The sequence below is a fragment of the Chiloscyllium plagiosum genome, chromosome 5, assembly GCF_004010195.1.
Source record: "Chiloscyllium plagiosum isolate BGI_BamShark_2017 chromosome 5, ASM401019v2, whole genome shotgun sequence".
NCBI lineage: Eukaryota > Metazoa > Chordata > Chondrichthyes > Orectolobiformes > Hemiscylliidae > Chiloscyllium > Chiloscyllium plagiosum.
In genome coordinates this window covers 57,379,916-57,402,747 of record NC_057714.1, presented here as the reverse complement: position 1 = coordinate 57,402,747, position 22,832 = coordinate 57,379,916, and the positions used below count along the sequence as shown (strand labels likewise).

The window sequence follows — 22,832 nt, the reverse complement described above, 5'->3', positions numbered from 1 at the left end:
CCACGCAGACTGTCCACCCGAGGTTGGAATTGAACCTGGGTCCCTGAAATCATTGAAATTCTCTATCCCATAGATCTGTGGAAATATGTTGAGATCAATAGATTTCTAAATACCAATGAAGTAAAAAGAGATGGATATTTTACAGATGGGAAAGGCATTAAAGTGGATTATCAGCTATTTTGAATAGTGAAGCAGTTTTAACAAGCCAAATTACCTATTTCTATGCTCCTACGACAGGAAGCTAAAAACAAATTGAGAGCACTCTTAATGAATGATGGTATTAGCACAAGTTTCTCACTTTGGATAACCCAAACTCAGGAAAGTAGGCAGTAGAAGCAGTTTAGACAGAGATTAGAAAAGATAAAGGCATTACAAATGATGAGGGTGATGTACAAGTCCCTAACAGTAACTTAATAGTAAACTAATATGATACCAGGAAGAAATATTGGGAGTTATCAGAAATGTACAGCAATAGTCATGAGAGATTTTCATCTCCACATATACTGGAAAAATCAGATGGGCACAGATAGCTGAAGTGAGCAATTTATACAATGTTTTGTGATTGTTTCTGAGAACAGCAAGTTCTTAAAAAAAGAGCAGGTTATTCCAAACATAGCATTTTGCAAAGAGAGGATTGATGTCCTCATAGTGAAGGCGTCTTTAGGTTGCAACAATCATAACATGACTGAATTTTACATTCAGTTTGAGGGACAGAAGAGCAGTGAGACCAAGACAAGTATTTCAGTTTTAAATAATGGTAATAATGAGGGTAAGGACTCAGAACTAGCTAAAGTGAACAGGCAAATTGGAGTAAGGGATATATCAATAGAGATGCGATGGCAGACATTTCTGGAGATATTCAAGAATACAGAATAGATGCATTCCAACTAGCAATAAAAAAACAATTCAAGCCAAGATCCATCATTTGTGTATAGTAAAAATTATATTAGACCAAAAAAAATTAATTATACACAAAGATGGGTGCCAAGTCCAAAGACTGAAAAGATTACAAAAAAAGTAAAGAATGACTATAAGATTACTAAGGAGGAAAGATATGAGAAAGCTACATAGTAATATCATAACAGCAAATGTTTTTTTAAAAAGCGAATGCAAGCATTGGTCCTGTTGAGTCTAGGGAATTAACATTGGAAAATAAGGAGATAGCAGATGACTTGTACATGTACTTTGCATCGGTCTTGCACCGGACCGATACAAGGTTCAAGTAACATAGCAGAAATAGCTGGATCAGAAAATGGAAGGAAGAAAATAACTCACACAATCAAGTGAAGTGACAATGAGCTGCAGGCTAACAAGTCCCCATTTTTGATGGCCTTTATGCTGGGGCCTTAAAGAAGGGGCTAGTGATATAGTTGATGCATTGGTTTTAATTTTCCAAACCTTTGAGTCAGGTTCCATTAGATTCGGAAGCTATGACAGGATTCAGGACGGGTCTGTGTATCTGTTGTCACCGTTGGCCCATTTTTATTTCACGCCAATTAGTGCTGCCTTTCGCATTTCTCAGCATCTTCAGTTATTCCAACATTTTTAAGTCACTCAGCATATCTGCACACTTGTTAGTTGGCCATTGAATGAGGGAAGCAATAACTAAATATGACTGCAAATATAGCATTATTTTATGGTCTCTATTGGTACTTCACAATATCAGAGCAATTTTGCTGCCTCAGTTGCTTCCTCCTTTACTCCCACCTAACTCCTTGTGCTGATTCAGTCTGGGGCTGGAATGGGGTAGCAGGTGCCAGCCAAGCATACTCCCTTTTAGCAACTGGATTTTCTTCCTCATTGAATATTTAAAATTACTTATCTAAATCCCTACAGATCATCCTAGAGGTAGCATTTGAAATGGAGTCATAATAAAAATTTCCATCTCTTCTAAATGATGTTGGCTTCCTCTCCGCACCATCCAGACCTGGCATTTAAATTTCCCTTTGCAAAGGGGAAATCGGGTTAACAAATTTGTGTTCTTTGAGGAAGTAATAATGTGCTGTGAATAAAGGGAAACCAGTGGCTCTACTGTACTTTGATTTCTAGAAGACATTTAATATGGTGCCACATTAATAATTATTGCAGAAAATTAAGTTCATGGTGTGGGGCTGATGTAACAAATTGGCATGGATAGAGATTTGGCTAGCTAATAAGCAGAGAATAGGCAATACGATGGTTTCTGGCTGGTAATTTGTTAAAAGCAGTTTGGACAGGGATCAGTGCTGGGGCTTCACCTTTTCACAAATATAGAAATTAATTTGGTGATGGGACAGAAAACGTTTGTTAAATTTGCAGACAATACAAAGATAGGTAATAAAGTATGTTGTAGCCTAAATCCTGTTCAAAGGGATACAGACAATGTTAAGGAATGGGCAAAGACCTGACAATGTGTAACGTGGGAAAACATGGAATGCCTATTTAGGCAGGAAGAGGAAAAGAATTATTAAAATACTAAGAAGTTGTGTAGCTGAGATGGAGAGAGATCTGGGTGCCTTCATATGTAAATCTTAAAATGACAGAATGCAAGTGCAGCAAGTAATTAAGAAAACTAATAGAATATTATTGTTTATTGTGAGGAGAATTGAATACAGAAGTAGGGAAGTTATGCTTCCGTTATATAGGTTATAGATGAGACCATATCTGGAGCATATTACTACAGATGCTGGAATCTGTACTGAAAATAAAAAATGCTAGATATCACATCAGGTCAAGCAGCATCCACGGCAAGACAGCAAACTAATGTTAAGTCTCAATGACTCTAATGAAGCGTCTCTTTATTTAAGAAAGGATGTAAAGGCATTGGAACAGTTCAGAGAAGATTTACTCGACTAATATTTAGAAGAGGTCAATTATCTTGTGGAAAAAGCTGGGCAGGCAGGACTTCTAAGTGACCTTAGAGGAGTTAAAAGAAAATTGATTTAAACACAAGATCCTGAGGCGTCTTGGTAGTATGGATAGAAATGATGCTTCCTCTTGTGAGAAGGTCATTGTTTCAAATTAATGGGTTTCCCATTTAAAACACAACAGAGAACATTTTTTTTGCAGGACTGGGAGTCTGGAAACCCTTTTCCTCAAAAAGTGGTACAACAGTCTCTTTGAACATTTTTAGGGCAGATAGATTGTTGAAATGCAAGGGATGATGGGTTATCAGTGAAAGCAGGAATACGCAGTAATCAGATCAGCTGATATATGGAGCAGGCCTGTAGAGGGCTTCTCATGCTTTTAATGTGTATGTTTTTCAGCAAGGATAGCTTCAGTGCAAGGAACTACAAAACGGTCCCCCAAACACTGCAAGATGTGAACATCTACACCACTCACATCACAAAAGAAAGTCATTGATGAAACAGATGAAATTACTTCAAAATCTCACCCGATATTCCAGAGTATAAAATATAGATAAATAACCAGTACCATTATGCTTTGTACAAGATATGCTAGTTTTAGACCAAGGCTAAACTCAAGTCAGGAGTCAAGTGGTATTGGCAAAATCCAAACTCTGCAGCAGTTGGGTACTGTGAAATGCCACTTGGTAACACTGTCAGCATTCACTTTTTTATTCATTTGTGGGGTATGGGTGTTGCTGATTGGGCAGCATTACCCATCCCTAGTTGCCCTTGAGAAGGTGGTGGCGAGCTGCCTTCTTGAACCGCTGCAGTCAATCCGCTGTGGGTTGACTCACAATGCCATTACGGAGGGAATTCCAGGATTTTGACCCAGCGACAGTGAAGAAACGATAATATATTTCAAAGTCAGGATGGTGAATGGCTTGGAGGGAAACTTGAAGGTGATGGTGTTCCCATATATCTGCTGCCCTTGCCCTAGATGGAAGTTATTGTAGATTTGGAAGATGCTGTCTGAGGATCTTTGATGAATTTCTGCAGTGCATCTTGTAGATAGCACACACTGCTGCTACCGAGCAGTCGTGGTGGAGGGAGTGGATGGTTGTGGATGTAGTGCCAATCAAGCAGGCTGTTTTGTCCTAGATGGTGTCAAGCTTCTTGAATGTTGTTGGGGTTGCATTCATCCAGGCAAATGGGGAGTATTCCATCACACTCCTGACTTGTGCCTTGTAAATGGTGGACAGGCTTTGGGGAGTCAGGAGATGAGATACTTGCCACAGATTTCCGAGCTTCTGATCTGCTCTTGTAGCCACTGCATTTAAGCGTTAAGTCCAGTTGAGTTTCTGGTCAATGATAACCCCTGAATGTTGACAGTGGGGGATTCAATGATCCTAACATCACTGAATGTCAAGGGGCAGTGGTTAGATTGGTGATGGTCATAGCCTGGCATTTGAATGGCATGAATGTTACTTGTCACTTGTCAGCCCAAGCCTGGATATTGTCCAGATCTTGTTACATTTGGGCATGGGCTGCTTCAGCATCTGAGTCGTCGCAAATGATACTAAATATTGTGCAATCATCAGTGACAATCTCCACTTCAGACCTTCGAATGAAGGGAAGGTGACTGATGAAACAGCCAAAGATGGCTTGACCTAGGACACCACTCTGAGGAAATCCTGGAGCTAAGGTGACTGACCTCCAACAACCACAACCATCTTCTTACATGTCAGGTAGACTCTAACTTTTGGATACTTTTGCACCCAATACCCATTGATTCTAGTTTTACAAGGGCACTTTGATGCCACACTCAGTCAAATGCAGCCTTGATGTCAAGGACCATCATTCTCACTTCATTTCCAGAATTTAGCTCTTTTGTCCATGTTTGAATCAATGCTCTGTAATGACGTTAGGAGCTGAGTGGCCCTGGCATAACCCAAATTGAGCAGATGCTACTTGACTGCATGTCGATCTCACCTTCCATCACTGTACTCATGACAGGAGTAGATTGATGGGGCAGTAATTGGTTGGGTTGGATTTGTACAGGACATACATGGGCCATTTTCCACATTGTTGCTTGGGTGCCAGTGTTGCAACTGTACCAGAACAGCTTGGCTAGGGGAGTGGCAAGTTCTGGAACGCAAGTCTTTAAATAATTTTGCCATAATAATGTCAGGGCCCATAGTCTTTGCAGTATCCAGTGTCTCCAACCATCTTTTGATGTCATGTGGAGTAAATCGAATTGGCTGAATACTGATATCTGTAATGCTGGGGACCACTGAAGGAGGCCGAAATGAATCATCCACTCGGCACTTCTGGCTGAAAATAGCTGAAAAAGCTTCAGCCTTATCTTCAATCACTTGGCTCATATTTGAAATTGACTGGTGGGTAGCAAATTGGCTGCACTGGATTTGTCCTGTTTTTTGTTGACAGGAAATAATTATCAATTTTCAATATTGTTGAGTATTTGCCAACACTGCACGGTTTGAAATAGAATTACAGGGAGCACATCTTCAGTTCTTCAGCCAGGGCGTTGCCTATTCTGTCTCTCAGTAGAAATATTCTAACAGTCATGGAATCTTCTACATCCACCCAAGGACTAACCAGAATCTTGGTTTTAAACCACAAAATTGTGTAGGCTTCAGAATAGAAGTGATTTAATTTAACTCACTTCACAAAAAAAAGGTTACTTCAGCCACCATAAGAAAAATAATGCAAATGGTTTTAAGCATTTGACAAGCATCAGTACAGAGAGAGGGCAGGCAAGCAGAGTGAGAGGATGGTGGGAGTGGGCAACATGGGGTAGTGAGAGAGCGCGATGGGTGGGAGTGGACAGGGTGAGTAGAGGCAGGACAAGAGGGCAATGGGGCGGCTGAGAGAGAGGGCGTGGGGAAAAGAGTGAGAAGAGAGGGTGGCGTGAGAGCAGGAGAGGCGGGAAGAGTACAAGGAGGAGAGGGAGAGATCTTAAAATAATTAAAGGGAATAAGTAAATGTGGTTGTAGGAATTTTGGAAAAGGCAGGCAATGGGTCAGAAGGCAAAATAACCAGGGGATTACAGATTAACTTCCCAAACATTGACAATCTACAAACTCACATTTAGAGCAGCTTCTCCGCACTTCTCTATGGCAGCCAAACCCTGGTTATGGATGTGAGTTTCTAGAAGCTTCTTCAGCTCCCCAAGGCCATCCTGGATTCGAGAAACTAGGTTATACATCCTACCAAGATCTGCCAAAATACAAACGAAATTTGATCTAAATGTCAAAAAAAAGATGAAATTCAATAATTCACTTATCCAACATTTGAGACATGATATTTTAATCTTTATAATTATTTAATTCTGCCTGAGACGACAAATGGAAAATATGCAACAGAATCTGTAATCATACCTCAGTTGTCATTTCAAACAAAATATATCTGACAAGTTACAACTAACAGAAAACAACCCAAGCATAGAAAAATGCATACATTCAAGTACTCCTTCTAAAGTTCCTAAATGTCACATTGAACTCGAAATATTAACTGTTCCCCTCTGTACAGATGCTGCTGCAGGATGTGCTGCGTTTCTGCAGCATTACATTTTTATTATTTCTAAATACTCTGAAAGCTCAATTTAGGCCGAATGCTATGTTTCACAATAACAAGTTATAGATTATAACTTGAAAAATATCCATACTACAGAGGTGGTGATACTGGATGTCTTGAAATGCATAAAAGTGGATAAATTCGCAGGAACTGATCAGATGTACCCTAGACCTCTGTGGGAAGCAAGGGAAGTGATTGCTGGGGCCCTTGCTGAGAGATTTGTATCATCGATAGTCACGGATGAGATGCCGGACGTCTGGAGGTTGGCTAACCTGGTACTACTATTTAAGAAAGGTGGTAAGGACAAGCCACGGAAATGTAGACGGTAAGCCTGAAATCTGTAGTGGTCATGTTGTTGGAGGGAATCCTCAGGGACAGGAGTTATTTGGATTTGGAAAGGCAAGGATTCATTGGGGATAGTCAACATGTCTTTATGCGTGGGACATCATGTCTCACAAACTTGATTGAGTTTTTTGAAGAAGTAACAAAAGAGGATTGATAGGGTAGAGTGGTGGCCGTGATCTATATAGGCTTCAGTAAGGCGTTCGGCAAGGTTCCCCACAGGAGACTGGTGAGCAAGGTTAGATCTCATGGAACAAAGGGTGGACTAGCCATTTGCATATAGAACTGGCTCAAAGGTAGAAGACAAAGGGTGTGGTGGGGGGCTGCTTTTTAGACTGGAGGCTGTGACCAGTGAAGTGCCACAACAATCAGCGCTGAGTTCACTGCTTTTCGTCATTTATATAAACGATGTGGATGTGAACATAGGAGGTATAGTTGGTAGGTTTGCAGATGACACCAAAATTGGAGGTGTAGTAGACAGCAAGAAGATTACCTCAGAGTACAACGGGATGTACAACATCAGATGGGCCAATGAGCTGAGGGGTGGCAGATGGAGTTTGATTTAGATAAATGCAAGGTGCTGCATTTATAGAGTCATAGAAATGTACAGCAAAGAAACAGAGCCTTCGGTCCAACCAGATATCCCAACCCAATCTAGTCCCACCTGCCAGCACCCGGCCCATATCCCTCCAAACCCTTCCTATTCATATACCCATCTAAATGCCTCTTAAATGTTGCAAATGTACCAGCCTCCACCACATCCTCTGGCAGCTAATTCCATACACAACCACACTCTGCGTGAAAACATTGCGCCTTAGGTCTCTTTTATATCTTTAAAGCAAATCATAGCAGGACATATACACTTAATAGAAGGTCCTGTGGAGTGTTGCTGAACAAAGAAACCTTGGAGTGCAGGTTCATAGCTCCTTGAAAGTGGAGTCGCAGGTGGATAGGATAGTGAAGGCGCCGTTTGGTTTGCTTTCCTTTATTGGTCAGCGTATTGAGTATAGGAGTTGAGAGGTCATGTTGCGGCTGTACAGGACATTGGTTAGGCCACTTTTGGAATATTGCGTGCAATTCTGGTCTTCCTATCGGAAAGATGTTGTGAAACTTGAAAGGGTTCAAAAAGGATTTACAAGGATAAACTATTAAGTGTATATGTCCTGCTACGATTTGCTTTAAAGATATAAAAGAGACCTAAGGCGCAATGTTTTCACGCAGAGTGTGGTACGTGTATGGAATTAGCTGCCAGAGGATGTGGTGGAGGCTGGTACATTTGCAACATTTAAGAGGCATTTAGATGGGTATATGAATAGGAAGGGTTTGGAGGATTTACAAGGGTTGGAGGATTTGAACTATAGGGAGAGGCTGAATAGCGGGTGTTTTCCCTGGAGCGTCGGAGGCTGAGGGGTGACCTTATTGAGGTTTATAAAATCGTGAGGGGCATGGATAGGATAAATAGACAAAGTCTTTTCCCTGGGGTGGGGAGTCCAGAACCAGAGGGCATAGGTTTAGGGTGAGAGGGGAAAGATATAAAAGGGACCTAAGGAGCAACATTTTCACGCAGAGGATGGTGCATGTATGGAATGAGCTGCCAGAGGAAGTGGTGGAGGCTGGTACAATTGCAGCATTTAAAATGCATCTGAAAGAGTATACGAATAGGAAGTGTTTAGAGGGATATGGACCAAGTGCTGGCATATGGAACTACATTAGGTTGGGATATCTAGTCGGCATGGACGAGTTGGACTTAATGGTGTGTTTCCGTGCTGTATATCTCTATGAGTGTACATAAACCTCAATTTTCTACAATGTTTATGTTTCCATTATTGAGCATTTCAGCTTTTGATTCACTATCTGCTAAACCATTTAAACAATGTTAAATAATGTTTTAACCAGTAACATATGAACCAGCACTCGCAAAAAAAAACTAACAAATATTATATATTTTATTATGGTGAACTCGGCAATGTCCAAGTAGTCAGTTCAGGATGCAAGTAAGAAGGCTCTCAGCTGCCAAGTTTTATTCAAGGCAATGTTGCATTATTATTTAAGTGATTTAAGCTGTAAATAAAGTATAACAGATGTGTATACCACTTACATTACATTTCTATTACTTAGTATGCATTTATACATTGATTATGTGGACCTCTTGATCAACTAGTACACTCTGGGTCCCGTAGGTGCTGGTTAATAAAAGATTTGCTGGAGTTGAGTGCAGCACTTGAAACCTAGCTTACTTATACCTAGTGCTTAACGTTCACTTTGAAGCGCAGTCAGAACTATATGTAGAAATGATTGAGCTAACGTGTGCAGTAAGCTCTCTCAAACAGTAATGTGATAATGATCAGATCATTATGATACTGAGTGTGGAATAAATGTTGGCTAAGGCATCAGTGACTAACTACTTGCTCTTTTTTCAAAACAATGCTATGGAACCTTCTACATACACTCAACGGTGTCTTGGTTTAACATATCATTTAGAGGCATTTCTAACAAATAAAAGTAAGGCAAAATGTTGCCACAGTCTTTGTGGACTACCAGGTTGCTCTCTCATTACTGAGAAGACTGGTAATTTAATTGGAAGGTCACTATGCCTCAGCGAGAGTAAACATTCCTCGCTAGCTTCCTCTCCTCAGATTTCTTCCTCCGGATTAATCTGTTACGAATTTTGTCATTCTTTATAATTGTTACCAATAATCTGACCTGCCACTCATCTTTGTGCAGCTATATACTTTTTCAAGTCTAATGTTTTCCCTAACTTCTTTAGTTTATCATGAAGGACAAGGGCTCCATTTAGAGCATTTTTGAAATATCTGCACAAATGTCTGCCATTTGAGCTATCCCCAGCCTACTGTGCCGATTCACTATTGCTAGATAAGCTTTCATGACCAAATATTAATATACCGTATTAGAGTTATCCTTTATCTTATCCTTTATCTTCTCTCTTTCAAACTGGATGCAAAATTCAAATCACATTATGTTTACTGCTTGCTGGAAACTAGAGATGGTTCTACTCTGAGGTCATTCATTTTCCTGTCACACTACAGAATACAAGCCTAATAATGACCTGCTGTCTGGTCAGTTTCAGAACGTGCTGCTCTGAGAAATTATCTTATATGAACTCCTCACTCAGGCTACTTCGACCAATTTGATTTTTTTGGATTTGCATATAAAGTCAATGATGATTATTGCCACTCCTTTATCACAGGTACCCAACATCTGTTCTTGTATACCTTGTGATCACGGGGCCTGTACTGGGACCTGCACACTGTTCCCACAAGAGACTTTTTTTCTCTATGATGCCTCATCTTCACCAAACTAATTCTACATCTTGATCTCAAAGAATGGTCATCTCTAACTAATTGGCCATTGTGGTTTAAAACAGATTATTGCTTTTGCAAGTCTCAATTACAGATTCCTTCAGTACTTCACCCTAAACCTTTCTCTGCAATTTACAATGGGACATTGCACTCTCCATAGTGCTGCTTCTCTCAGTTTAATAGCGTGCAATTACATTTTTCATCAGCATTTGCTTTTCAGCTGAAGTGAAAGCATCAATTACAAAGGGCTCAATCACAATACTTAATTGAAATCCTCAATGCTGTTACTAGGTTATACTAACTCAGGAGACGGCCAATTATTTCCGCTGGTCCAAACCAACCATCTGCAGGATAATCCAGTCAATCCCATTCCCAATCCAGCTCTCTAGTACTGCAACTTTAATTTCCACAACCTCCCAACAATTTCCTTTTGAAATAATTGATAATTGTCACTTCTACCATCCTTGTAGGCATCCCATTCTCACGACAACTACTTCCTGCATAAAAATCTTTTCCTCACACCTCTCCAGTATCTCTGGTCCAAAATCTTAAATCGGTGACTCCAATCACTGAACCATCAGTTAAAGAGAACAATGCTTCTTTATCGACCTCAAATATATCTGTCATTACCTTTTACATCTTTAACAAATTGCCCCTCAAACAGCTTTACCCTAAAGAAAACAATTCCAATCTCTCCAAACTAACATTTTGATTGGATGTCTCTATTCAGGGGTCATTCTAGTAAGTCTCCATTTTTTAAGTGTGGAGACGAGGAGACAATGTGCGTTGTAACCTAACTAGAGCTTAATAAAGATGTGGCACAACATCCCTCGTTTTGTACTCAAAGCCTGTTTATGAACCTCAAATCCCGTCTATGTTCCTAATTACTTGCTGCACCTGTACGCGGATGCTAGATCATTCATGTGTCAGGACACCAAGATTTCTCAAATACTGTAGCATGCTCAGTAGCAAGCAATGACTACTGGTCATCAGATCTCTGAGCAGTGAAGTGCGCCTTTGTGTAGATCCTTCCACAAGAGGATAGAAGTAATTCAGAAAATTCAAATTTAAGAAGCATACACTGACACTTTAAATTCAAGGGCAGAGGTCATTTAAGGGCTAAAATCAGACCTAATATTATTGGGCATGAGCCATGCAGGAGCAAAGCCAAAGGAAGTGACTGCAGATAGCCTTGGCTCCATTTTTGAAGAAACAGGAGCAGCAAAAAGGCGTATTTTGCACATCACAATCAGGTAGACAATATACATCATTTCCCTAATTGCCAAGGAAGCCACAAGGTAATGTTAGGAAACAATTGCCACGATTAAGTCCCATCCCATCTTTCCTAATGGAATGCATTTTTGAAGTGTTATGAAACAGCTCCTTAAGTGTCTACCACTGCTTCTCTATACATCCCATCTTTTAACATATTTTCTGCCAACTGCAATTAATTGTGTTTTCATACTTTAAAGATGGAACTATCACACCTTTAAATTGAAGCTGCTTTCGATTATTATTTGACCATTTTTACCTAGAGGATTTGTTGTTGTGGAGGTCATTAAAATAGCCTGCTCCATTGTCTCTCTGGGAAACTGTCCCAAATACACTTGATAAGCTCATTCGCAAAGCAAAAAAAAAGTTTTCAATCTGACTTGTCCAAACAATAAGAATAAAACCAGCCACGATTACTGCAAGATCTTCCATAACAAGCTCCTGTTATTTCTTGATTTATAATCGGTCCTGCAAACAAGTGGATAAACCACTTTGATGGGGGTTCTTCTGGCATACCACTACCCAGAAGGACTAGGTTCAAGTCACACCTGCTCTAGAGGTGACATATTATATCTGAATAAAGTGATTAGAGATATCTATAAACTACTTCCACCAGCGACTTCAACTCCTTATTTCTTATCTCCAGTTAAACTTATTCAACAACTTGATCTGTCTCGTCAAATAATGTCTCACAACCGTATTGATCTCATCTTTTATTATCTGCCCTACTCACTTCCTTTCCTCTTTTTGCAAGCTTTCCAAAGTGTTAAATACCCTTGAATATTCAGTTCCCAACTTGGTCCACTTTGCAATCAGATCTAAGTATCATTTCATATATCCACTTACTTAAAATTTGTACTATCAATTCATTCATCTTATCACAAATGCAAAGTCCTTTTGCCTTTTTGCACCAACCCTTACCATATGCACTGAGACACTATCAAATTTGCGTACTCTGTCCTTGTCATCATTTTTCCTAATCACCAAACCTGAATTATTGTACTGTTCTTTATCATTGACTTTCTAAATCTTCCCTCAAAAGAATACCTCACCATCCATTATTTATTCAAAGCCCTCTCTACAAGCCTCACAACATAACTCGTCAAGATGCTGGTCCCAGCTTTGCTCAAGTCTTTGCAATTCTGCTTTGAAATTTAGGCATAATACTCCCATCCTCCCTCAACAGAACGTGTTGTTAGTCTTAAATACATCATTGGTACTCTTCATGAATCACAACTGGATATGTCTCCTGCCATTGCAAGTTCTTCTCCAATTCAAGAGGTGTTTAACTCTGATACTTCAGAGGTAACACAGTCTTTAAAACTCTGATGCTTGGTTGCAGAAAACAATGTGTATCCCCAGCTAAACTAGCCCCTATCATGCAAGCCCATCTTCAAGCAAAAAAAAATTAAAACGCTAGTTTCTGTTTTGTTCAGTGTCTTCTTTAAGCCACTGGTTTTAAATAATATTCCAGACTTGAGCTCTAAAGGTTTCTAATCCCCAATCTCCTCTCTCAAGATGTTTTTTTTTGAAAAAGGGAACAGAAAAACACCACTTGCCTCACTTAGCAAATACTCCAAGTTCAGCATTCTGCACAACTAGACTCCATTATATCTAGGCATATGATAGCAAAACCTTCCTATGTTTATACGAGCAAAAGTTCCAAGGACCTGACTTATCCCTTGCTCTTAATAGTCAGCAGTTTGTCACTTCTGACTAATAATCTAATTAACTGTACAGCTGCCACTAACATGTAGCTTGTGAACCATAGACCACTATAGTGAAAGAAGCTGGAAGCTAAGATTGAAGTTTTGCATTAAGCACAAATCCTCCAAATTTATTAATCTGTAAAATTTGGCTTCATGCTACCTGTTCAAATATATGCTTGGGCACCAAGGAGAAATGGCTTTCCATTCGGCAGTATTGATACCCCTCACATTTATAAATAAGAATATTACCTTCATTTTTATCAGCATCTAATAAGTTCTGGAACTCTGTATGAAAAATCTCTAGATGTTTTTCAATAAGCACTTGTTCACATTTACGAGCCAGCTCATCCTGTGTACTTTCATGAAGATAAACTTGTACACGACGTTGTTCTTCCAGAAGCCGAGCCTCTGCCTGCAGAAGAGTACATGGTCATTCTCAAGGATATTTATAAATGATAGCAACTTGCAAAAGTGCTCAGTCAGCTGAAAAATGTGTACACAGTAATATGAAGAGGGAAAAGAGAAATATGGAGGAAAAGCATAGAAACATAGAAAAAGGGCAACAAGGAGCAAGAGACATAATGATGTAAAATGTACGGGTACAACTAATAGGAGGACGACTTTCAAAAAAAATGTTAACTAGGAAGAACGCCTCATCTTTCGCCTCGGAACACTTCAACCCCAGGGCATCAATGTGGACTTCAACAGTTTCCTCATTTCCCCTTCCCCCACCTCACCCTAGTTCCAAACTTCCAGCTCAGCACTGTCCCCATGACTTGTCCGGACTTGTCCTACCTGCCTAATCTCCTTTTCCACCTATCCACTCCACCGTCTCCTCCCTGACCTATCACCTACATCCCCTCCCCCACTCACCCATTGTACTCTATGCTACTTTCTCCCCACACCCACCTTCCTCTAGCTTATCTCTCCACGCTTCAGGCTCACTGTCTTTCTTCCTGACTGTGCTCTTCCAGCACCACTAATCCAGAATCTGGTTTCCAGCATCTGCAGTCATTGTTTATACTACGTACTGAAGGCTGCAGGTGCTTGCAAATGTCCTGCTTAGTAACGGATAAGACTCCACATACTTCCATGCACATAACCTGCAGTTACTTACCTTTTTCATATATTCTGTTACAGGATTTTGCTGCAAAAATTCAGTGCTTTCCCTCGTATAAAACCTCTCTGTGTCAGCCAAAAATTGTGACTCAAACGATTCTTTATATACCGTTAACGTGGGTCCCTTTGCAAAAGCATCGTCTTCATTCAGTCCAAGTTCCACTGTGAATAAAATAAATGCAATGAACAAAAACATCCAGCTTGATGGGTTTTTATACAGAAGATTCTGCTGACACATCTTACCAGCGTAATAAACTTAAGAAAGCCCAAGAACTTTAAGATTACCATATGACTGAACCACACCGCTGATCAGTCTGGTGTTGATGGTTTCACCGTTTCTCTCCTTTTCAATCAGCTTCAAAACCGCATTTGTAACCTGATAGGAAAAATAATGGTATTTTGGTGATCCATGTATACCAACAATTCTTCAGTTAACTATGTACTGTAAAAGGTTTGGTGGGCCATTTGATTGTGGTGGCCTGAGAGGCCGGGGTCAGTGTTCAGCAACTAGAAATACACCCAAGTTTCAGTAGTCATCCTTAGCTTAAACCAGCTGCACAGCTGAGAACTAAGAACCAAACTGAAATTAAAACATAATGCTATTGAGTCCAAGGACTAGTCCATGCTCAGTGTGTTTACCAAATTTATTTAATGTAAAGCTGAACTCAAAAAGTAATAGATGCAAACTCAAACTGTTTATCACGTGTATGCGCATGCACCTTTTCCATGAAGTAATTGATTTGGCTAAATCTGCTAAAACGAGAGATCAAAAGGAGGTTTTCAGAAATTAAAAATGTAAAACAAATGAGCTCATATCCTTAAGAATCAAGAAATCTACAAAAAGAAATGCAGCATGCAAAACTGAGGTAAGAGAGAACATAAATTTCTAAAGAAGAAACATACAAAAAATAGGAAAAGCACAGGTCCCAGCAACTGGAAAAGATGCAGAACAGTAAAGGGTAACAAGAGTTAAAGTGAGAATATGAAAATAATTTTCAAAGGATTTTAAAATTATCAAAAGCAGTAATATTGTATTAGGGACGAGAGGGGTGGTCAGTAGTAATGTAGGTCTGTTAAAACTGGTACTGATGATAATATCAATGAAAATCAGGACATGCGTAAAAGTTAGAACATAGAACATAGAAGAATACAGTGCAGTACAGGCCCTTTCGGCCTCGATGTTGCGCCGATCCAAGCCCACCTAACCTACACTAGCCCACTATCCTCCATATGCCTATCCAATGCCCGCTTAAATGCCCATAATGAGGGAGAGTCCACCAATGCTACTGGCAGGGCATTCCATGAACTCACGACTCGCTGAGTAAAGAACCTACCCCTAACATCTGTCCTATACCTACCCCCCCTTAATTTAAAGCTATGCCCCCTTGTTGGATGATTACTTTGCAGCAGTTAAAATAGAGGTAGAGATGGAGCATGCTTGTAACCCCCAGAAAATTAATGTTGAATATCAGATTCAAAATAAGCAAAATAACAGCAATGAACAAAGCAAAGTAGTGAGAACAGAACACCTGAGGAGTCAACTCTCCACACAAAAGCTCCTTACAGTACTCTGATATTTTTCTCTCCACATACATGTAGGTGCACTCCTAGGTCTTCCTCTTCTCTATCAGCACTCACTTCTCTTGACGACTCTTCCCTACAGACACTGTTATAAACCCTCTTACAGGGCCTTTCACTTCCCTGGTCCACCTGCCATTCTTAATTGGATGGCAATAATGGAGGATTCATTTAGGTATTATTTATATAACATTGCTTCAGCAGACTTCAGACCCATATTTAATCCCAATGTCAGGGTTGTAAACACACAGAAAAAGTCAATTGCAAACTTAATGAAGAAAAACAGGGCAAAGATGGATGATCTCCTAAAAGGATAGAACTGGGTACTTTCCAAATAGTTAAAATCTAAAAATAATGCAAGTTCAATTCGACTCAGAGATCCACATACATAAATTTTTAAAATCTCATAAATTATTACGAAGAATAACCATAAGTGGAACATAGGGAAAGTCAAGCCACAGCTCAGTAATATCAGTAAATGGCAAATCAGTCTCTAAAAGCAAAGTGGACAACTCTAGTTCGTACTCTCATCTGGCAGGCAAAGGTTGTTCCACTAAGACCTTGAGCAAAGTTTACCAATCTCCTACAGTTCTGGATGAAATACCCCAAATCACTAAGCTCCCCGGTGAGAGGGATGAACTAGTTCTCCTTCTTTATTCACCTCCACTTCTGTTGGTCACACAAAGTAAATTTAAAATTAGATCCCTTCTCTTGTTGATACATTTCTCCCAGATCTAATTAGGAGCCAATTTAACCAGGCTTTTGTGAGTTAACAAAGAATGAGTTTATTATTAAATGTGAGAAAAACTGGGAATGCAACACACAGAGCTTAGAAATAAGACGTGAGTCCAAAAGGTTAAGACGTTTCTAAAAAGGATCTTTCAATTGTTGAAGGAGCAGATATTTGAACATTGCAGCTGTTGCAGTTGTAGTTACATTGGTTACAACCACAACATTGACAAATGTACTTGAACAGTTAACTTTAAGATGTTTGGTTTTGCACATTGGTTGAGAGTCAGTTGTTCATTTCTTTCAACCGTGCCTGAATTTCAGCATTTGGGATGATGGCCCTTTTGCTGTCCTGTTTCCTTTTATCTGTCTTGCTAGCTAGCTGATTTCTAGTACGAGGAGTGAGATTCCTTTTTCCTTTCAGACAGAACAATTCTCCAAGTCACTCCTTTGCTATGGCCATCACAGCACACTACTGCTTGAACCCAGGCTACTACAAATGGATAACTTAATCCATTAACACAGAAGTCAGTCATACTAGCAAGCTCCAGGATATTGAAACTGGCTTTTATGACTCATCTTCACACATTCTTCAAAAAAGGAATAAAAACAAAATGCTTCTGTAGTTTAGACCTAATCCCCAAGGGCCAGCTTGCTGTTGAGCAGAGGGTCATCAACCCTTTGTTACCTTCGCAGTCACAAGAAATCACAGTGCAGTCTATTTTGAGTTGCTTCTCCTGTTTGAAGGGTTGTAGTTGAGGCTCCCTCTGCATCTTCAAGTGTGACATTTGCTGGGCCTCTTTCTCCAGAAAATAGCTCAATTTCCATTTGTAGCCCAGTGGTCAAGGCAAAATTCAATTTTGCAGCAGCAAGAGTTTTGCAATAAATAGTTATATGGTTGTAAAAATGCAAATCAGTGTTAAACAGAAACAACTATATCAGTTTCATTAGGTATTTAGATTTTGAAATAAATTTACATTTAAGGCACATAAAAATGCTTAATCAATAAATCTTTGCACAATTTTAAAAAAATAAATAGCTATAAGATACTTGCCTGTTTATTTAAAGGTCTAAATAAGCAATCCCGCCATGTCACCAAAGCAAGCTGTAAGGTATAAAAAAAAGTTTGAAGCAATGATTGCTGACAAATAAGTGGCTTTCCAAATGGTAAATGTTCTGTAAATGTTCAAAAATAAATAAACTGGTATATTTAACATTCTTTGAAGAGTTTTAGAAACATAAAATATCAATTTTATAAACAAATAGCTCTCAAACTTTTACATTCTTCAGCTAGGTTCAGATTCACAATAATATCAGGAATGAGGTCAGAGTTGAAAATTTGAGTTTTTCCATTAGATCAAAGGATGTTTAAATCATGTTTATTAGAAATACTATCAAATTTTGTTCTTTATTTCCCTTGGTCACAAGTTAATAACTAGAGAACATTAATTCAAATTAAAATCAATTAGATTTAACTCAATTTACTTCATCTTTTTAAAAATTGAGAGAATTAGGAAGATATGGCATGGCCACCAGCAAAAGTCGCAGTTTCACAATAAATTCCAAATGATATTTAAAAAATTAAATCTCACGAGACTTATTGGCAAAGGCCTCAGGAATGGAAGCAGCATGCAGGTACAGTAAGCCAACTGGCCTCCTGTAATATAAAATTTCATGACAAATTAATGTCTACTCTTTGTTACTTAAATATTCTGCCGGTATACATCTTATGTGTAGGTTGGGTCCAATTTCACTATGGCATCAGGGTAATATCACATATTACTTTCAAAAGGGTAATTACTTGATGTGATACATTTGTGCTTGCATATGTTCTGTCAATGAATCAGGTGCATTGACAAGGTGACAGTAATAAATTAAGACTCCATTTTAAATTTCATAACACTTAGCAAAGAAACATTCCTACAAGAAAGAGAAAAAGTCTAGGGGAAAAGACGACCTTCTGGGGTGAACTAAAGAATTTAAAAGATAGCGTTAAAATGAAAGAAAAAAATCAATTCTGTGAAGATTAGTGTTGGATCAAAAGAAGACAGTCAGAACATTAAAAAGTAGCAAAGAATGCCAAAAGAGAGGGAACAATGAGAAAACTAGAGAAAAATGGTAGAAATGTAAAAACATTTAAGAGTTGCTTCAGATTTTAAGAAAGGAAAAGAGTAAATTGAACACTGATTCTGTGTAGAGACTGTATTTTGGGAATTAAAAATGGTGGGCAAAATGAACAGATTTTATGCGTTTGTACCATAGAGGATACAAGTAAGTCAAAACCAATTAAAATCATAAGATAAAAGGACAAAGGAATTAAAAACAATGAAAGGTTGACAAGTCCTAAAGTCTACAACCTAAAGTCTTTTAAAAAAAGGCCTTTGAAATTATAGGCAAATTGCTTAGAAATATCCAAAATTTCCAAGACTCTGGAAAGGTCACATCTAAATGGAAAATAGCAATAGAACTCTATTCAGTAAAAAATGTAGACAGAAAACAGGCAACTACAGAGTAGTTACCTTAAAATCAGAAATAGAGAAAATGTTGTAATCTATTGTTATGGAAGTTACAGCAGTGCACTTGGAAAATCACAAACGTGATCACGTAGAATCAACATGATTTTGCGAAAGGGAAACTGGGTTTGACTAATTCAATGGAGTTTCTTTTTTAAAAAAGTAATGTGGATTACAATGAATCTGCAGATTTGGCAAGTGCAAATTTCCAGAAGGCATTTGAAAAACATCTACAAGTATTATTAAACAAGGTAAGATATCATGGTGCAAGTGGTAGTATTTTTGAATGGAGAGAGGATTAGTCAGCTAACATGAGGTTAAAAAAAAAAGCAGGGATGAATGGATTATTTTTGGGTTGGCAAATGGAAAATTGGATGCCACAGGAAACAGTACTGGGATCTCAACTATTTTCATTTGGGTGAAGGGATCAAATGCTAAATTTGTTGATGACATGAAGCTAAGTTGCAAACATTGTCACAATGACAGTCAACAAAAGGTGTGAAAATGTAAACTTGGCATCTTTGATAGGAAGAGGAGAACAGCAGCATATTATTGAAATAAGAGTGTGTGTATAACTCACGTACAGAGATACACGAGTTGATGATCAGGACAAAGTTAGTATGCAGGTTCTGCAAATTATTAGAAAGACAAATGAAATGGTTCCCTTGTGGAAAAGACTAGAACTAGTGGAAAAGACTAGAACTGGGGAACACTGTTTTTACAAAAAAAAAGTCCCATCATTTAAAATGGAGCTGGGAATTTATTTCCTCAGAAGATAGAGAGCCTGTAGTATTGAAACAGCTCATGAGTTAAATTAATCACCAAGCATTCAAGTTTAATACTATATTTCATTTGTACTTGCCACCTATTGAATGAAATATATCAATCCTCAAGAACTTTGCAGTAAAGCATTCTGCTCAATATGTTCAGTATTAGCATCAGCACAGAAAACCAAAAACACTAAGCTGTGCAACATCTCAGATAAGAATAAGCCATTTGCAATTATGTATCGTGCTTCCATGTGCTTTCTAAAAACCATTTCTGGCCTATGTGCATATTTGTGCATGTTACACATGGACCCATTTTGTTTTCACCACTCTGGTTATCAAATCAGTTTTAAATTAATGAGACCCAAAAAGTATGAAGTAGAGCGAACCAACCATTAACTTGAATCACCACTGATAAATGCACATTTGTGTGGTTCACCAAGGAAAATATTCTGTACATCTCTCCTACCTCCTAACCCCTGATAATAGCTTGTCAATTTACCCTTTTGCAAACTGCATCTTCCTGCAGCATCATTAAATTCAGATAGAATACCAGATTCAGCTCTTCTTTATTCCTTGTCCTTCACCGAGTCATGCAAACCACACTATAAATAGAAGGATACCCCAATAAGGGGAAGACAGATTTTTCTTTTATCTGCTCATGGGCTATGGGCATCCCTTGCAAGGTCAGCATTTATTGTCCATTGCTAATGATTTTTCAAAAGGTGGTGGCTGTCTTTTTGAACTACTGCTGTTTTTTGAGTGCAAGGTCACCCACAACACTGTTAGGAAGGCAGTTCCAGGATTTTGACCCAAAGACAGTGAAGGAACAGCAATGTTGTTCTAAGGCAGGATGGTATGTGATTTGGGGTATCTTGCAGATGATGGTATTCCCATGTTGCCCTTGTCCTTCTAGGTAGTAGAGATAACAATTTGGAACATGCTAAAGAACTTTAGATAAATTGCGACATTGCATCTTTTTAGATGGTGTACTCCTGCAGCCACTGTGCAGTAGTAGCGAAGGTAGTGAATTTGAAGGTAGTTTATGGAGTGCCAAGCAAATAAGCTGTTTTGTCCTTGAGTGTTTAAGCTTCCAGGGTTGTTACAACTGCACTCATTCCAGATGAAACAAGAAGAATGTGGAGCATGAGAGCAAGTAGGTTTCCCCTCTTTAGTTTTCTCATCACCTGCTACAAACCTAGCGTTTCAGATAATGTCCTTCTGGAATCTGCCACCTGTGTCAGTAATCATGCTCCTAAGCCACTCTTGGTGATGAACACTATAGTCTCTCACTAAATGTACATTCTGTGCCTGGTTACTCTCTATGCCATTACCAAATAGTTTTTAAACATGGAGAAGAACTAATTGTATCAGGTGAGGGAGAGTGGTAGGTGGCAATCAGCAAGAGGATTCCTAGCCCATATCTGACCTTAGGCCATGAAACTTTGGGGGTTCTAGAGTCAACGTAGAGGATTCTCAGGACAAAACTCTACCAACTGTAAGAAGCTGTGAAGAAAGTCACTGGATTTGAAATATTAGTTCTTCTGTCTCTCTAAAGATGCTACCAGACCTGCTTAACTTTTCCAGTTATTTCTGTTTTTGTTTTTCTGCCAACTGTGCCACTCTCTCTGCTGGTTATCCTGTTAATGGGACAGAACATATTCAATACATTGATGGTGATGTCTGGAGATTGGTTCTAAGTTATGATGAAGTGAGTGACAATACAGGTCTGTGGAACAGCTCACCCAAGTACAGCACGAATGTCCAAATGCTAGTAAGGACAAGTACTTACACCTTTAAAATGAATACTGGCCCAGCAGAGATTGGTTAAATTATGACAGAACATAATGGAAACTGGGAAATTACTGGTTATTACGATTTAGTGTTATAGCGAATAACACAAACATTTACAAATAAACTTTAGTAAAAAAAAATGCAGTCCAACTATTCGAAATACAAGTCTAAATAAAAGAAGAGTGTCTTTGTAATTTCTCATACCTAGTTCCGTGCCCAGTATGTTCAGCTTTACTTTTACTCAGCTTTTTCTGCTACACCATTTCAGAGAGAACTAAATAGCGAACCACATTGCTAAAGAATAAGGGTCACAAAAGTGGATAGGGAAGTTAGATTTTCTTTCCTAAAGGGCCTACCATACTTTTATGTCAAATCAGTAGTTTCGTGATCATTATTCCCAGTAGTCTTGATAGTTCACACTTAACAGCTCAGCTCCAACAAGAGCTCACCTGCCACTGACAATCCTATTGAGACTTTATTCCACCTTTGCATGACACCTCAGCCAGTGTAACATTATCAATAACACAATCATGGGCAGCCACCACCACAAGTGAAGGGCAAAGTGTCACACCATCAACACCATTCCCTGGTCGTAGTAGAAGGATAACGCACTCCAGTTGCCCTATTTCAGGAGAATCAGACCTAGGCATCTAAACTTCAGCATTAAACGAGCTCAATTATTGGATGAGAATAAACAATGCTGCAATTCAAATTTTAGCACAGATATAAAGTCAGCATTGGCATTTTAATTATTCTTTGATAAGAATTTAAGAAACAGGGTTAGAAGTACGCCATTCATCCTTAAGCCTGTCCTACCGTTTAATAAGATTTAAATAAATTCTGTGTCTTACAATTCTGCTCCACAGCTACCTGATGAAGGAGCAGTGCTCCAAAAGCTAGAGCTTACAAATAAATCTGTTAAACAATAACCTGGTGTTGTGATACTTTTAACTTTGTCCACCCCAGTCCAACATCAGCTCCTCCACATCAATTCTCTCGGGTAGAGAATTCCAGACTTTCACTACCCTCTAGAAGTAATTCCTTTACATCAATTTTAAATTAGTCCCTTTTTCTGGAACTATATCTACTAATTCAAGATGCCCCCCCACTAGTGGAAATATCTTACTTGTCATGCGCCCTCAGAATCTTGTTTCAATATGATCACCTCTCATTCTTTGAAACTCTAATGAAAAAAGGCTTTAATTTGTTTAGCTTCTCTTGATAAGTCAAGTCCTTCATCCCAGGAATCAGCCCAGGAAATCTCTTT

General features: G+C 38.9%; 1 protein-coding gene across 1 annotated transcript in view; it reads right to left on the bottom strand.

Moving 5' to 3' along the window:
• The window catches only part of LOC122549915 (cullin-1), a 125,331-nt gene that overhangs the window by 33,318 nt on the left and 69,181 nt on the right, over positions 1–22,832 (bottom strand). The window contains exons 5-9 of the mRNA XM_043690138.1: positions 17,546–17,596; positions 14,470–14,560; positions 14,183–14,346; positions 13,315–13,477; positions 5,935–6,065 (exon numbers count right to left, since the gene is read on the bottom strand). Coding sequence (XP_043546073.1) covers positions 5,935–6,065; positions 13,315–13,477; positions 14,183–14,346; positions 14,470–14,560; positions 17,546–17,596 — 600 coding nt within the window. The remainder of the gene's footprint in view (positions 1–5,934; positions 6,066–13,314; positions 13,478–14,182; positions 14,347–14,469; positions 14,561–17,545; positions 17,597–22,832) is intronic.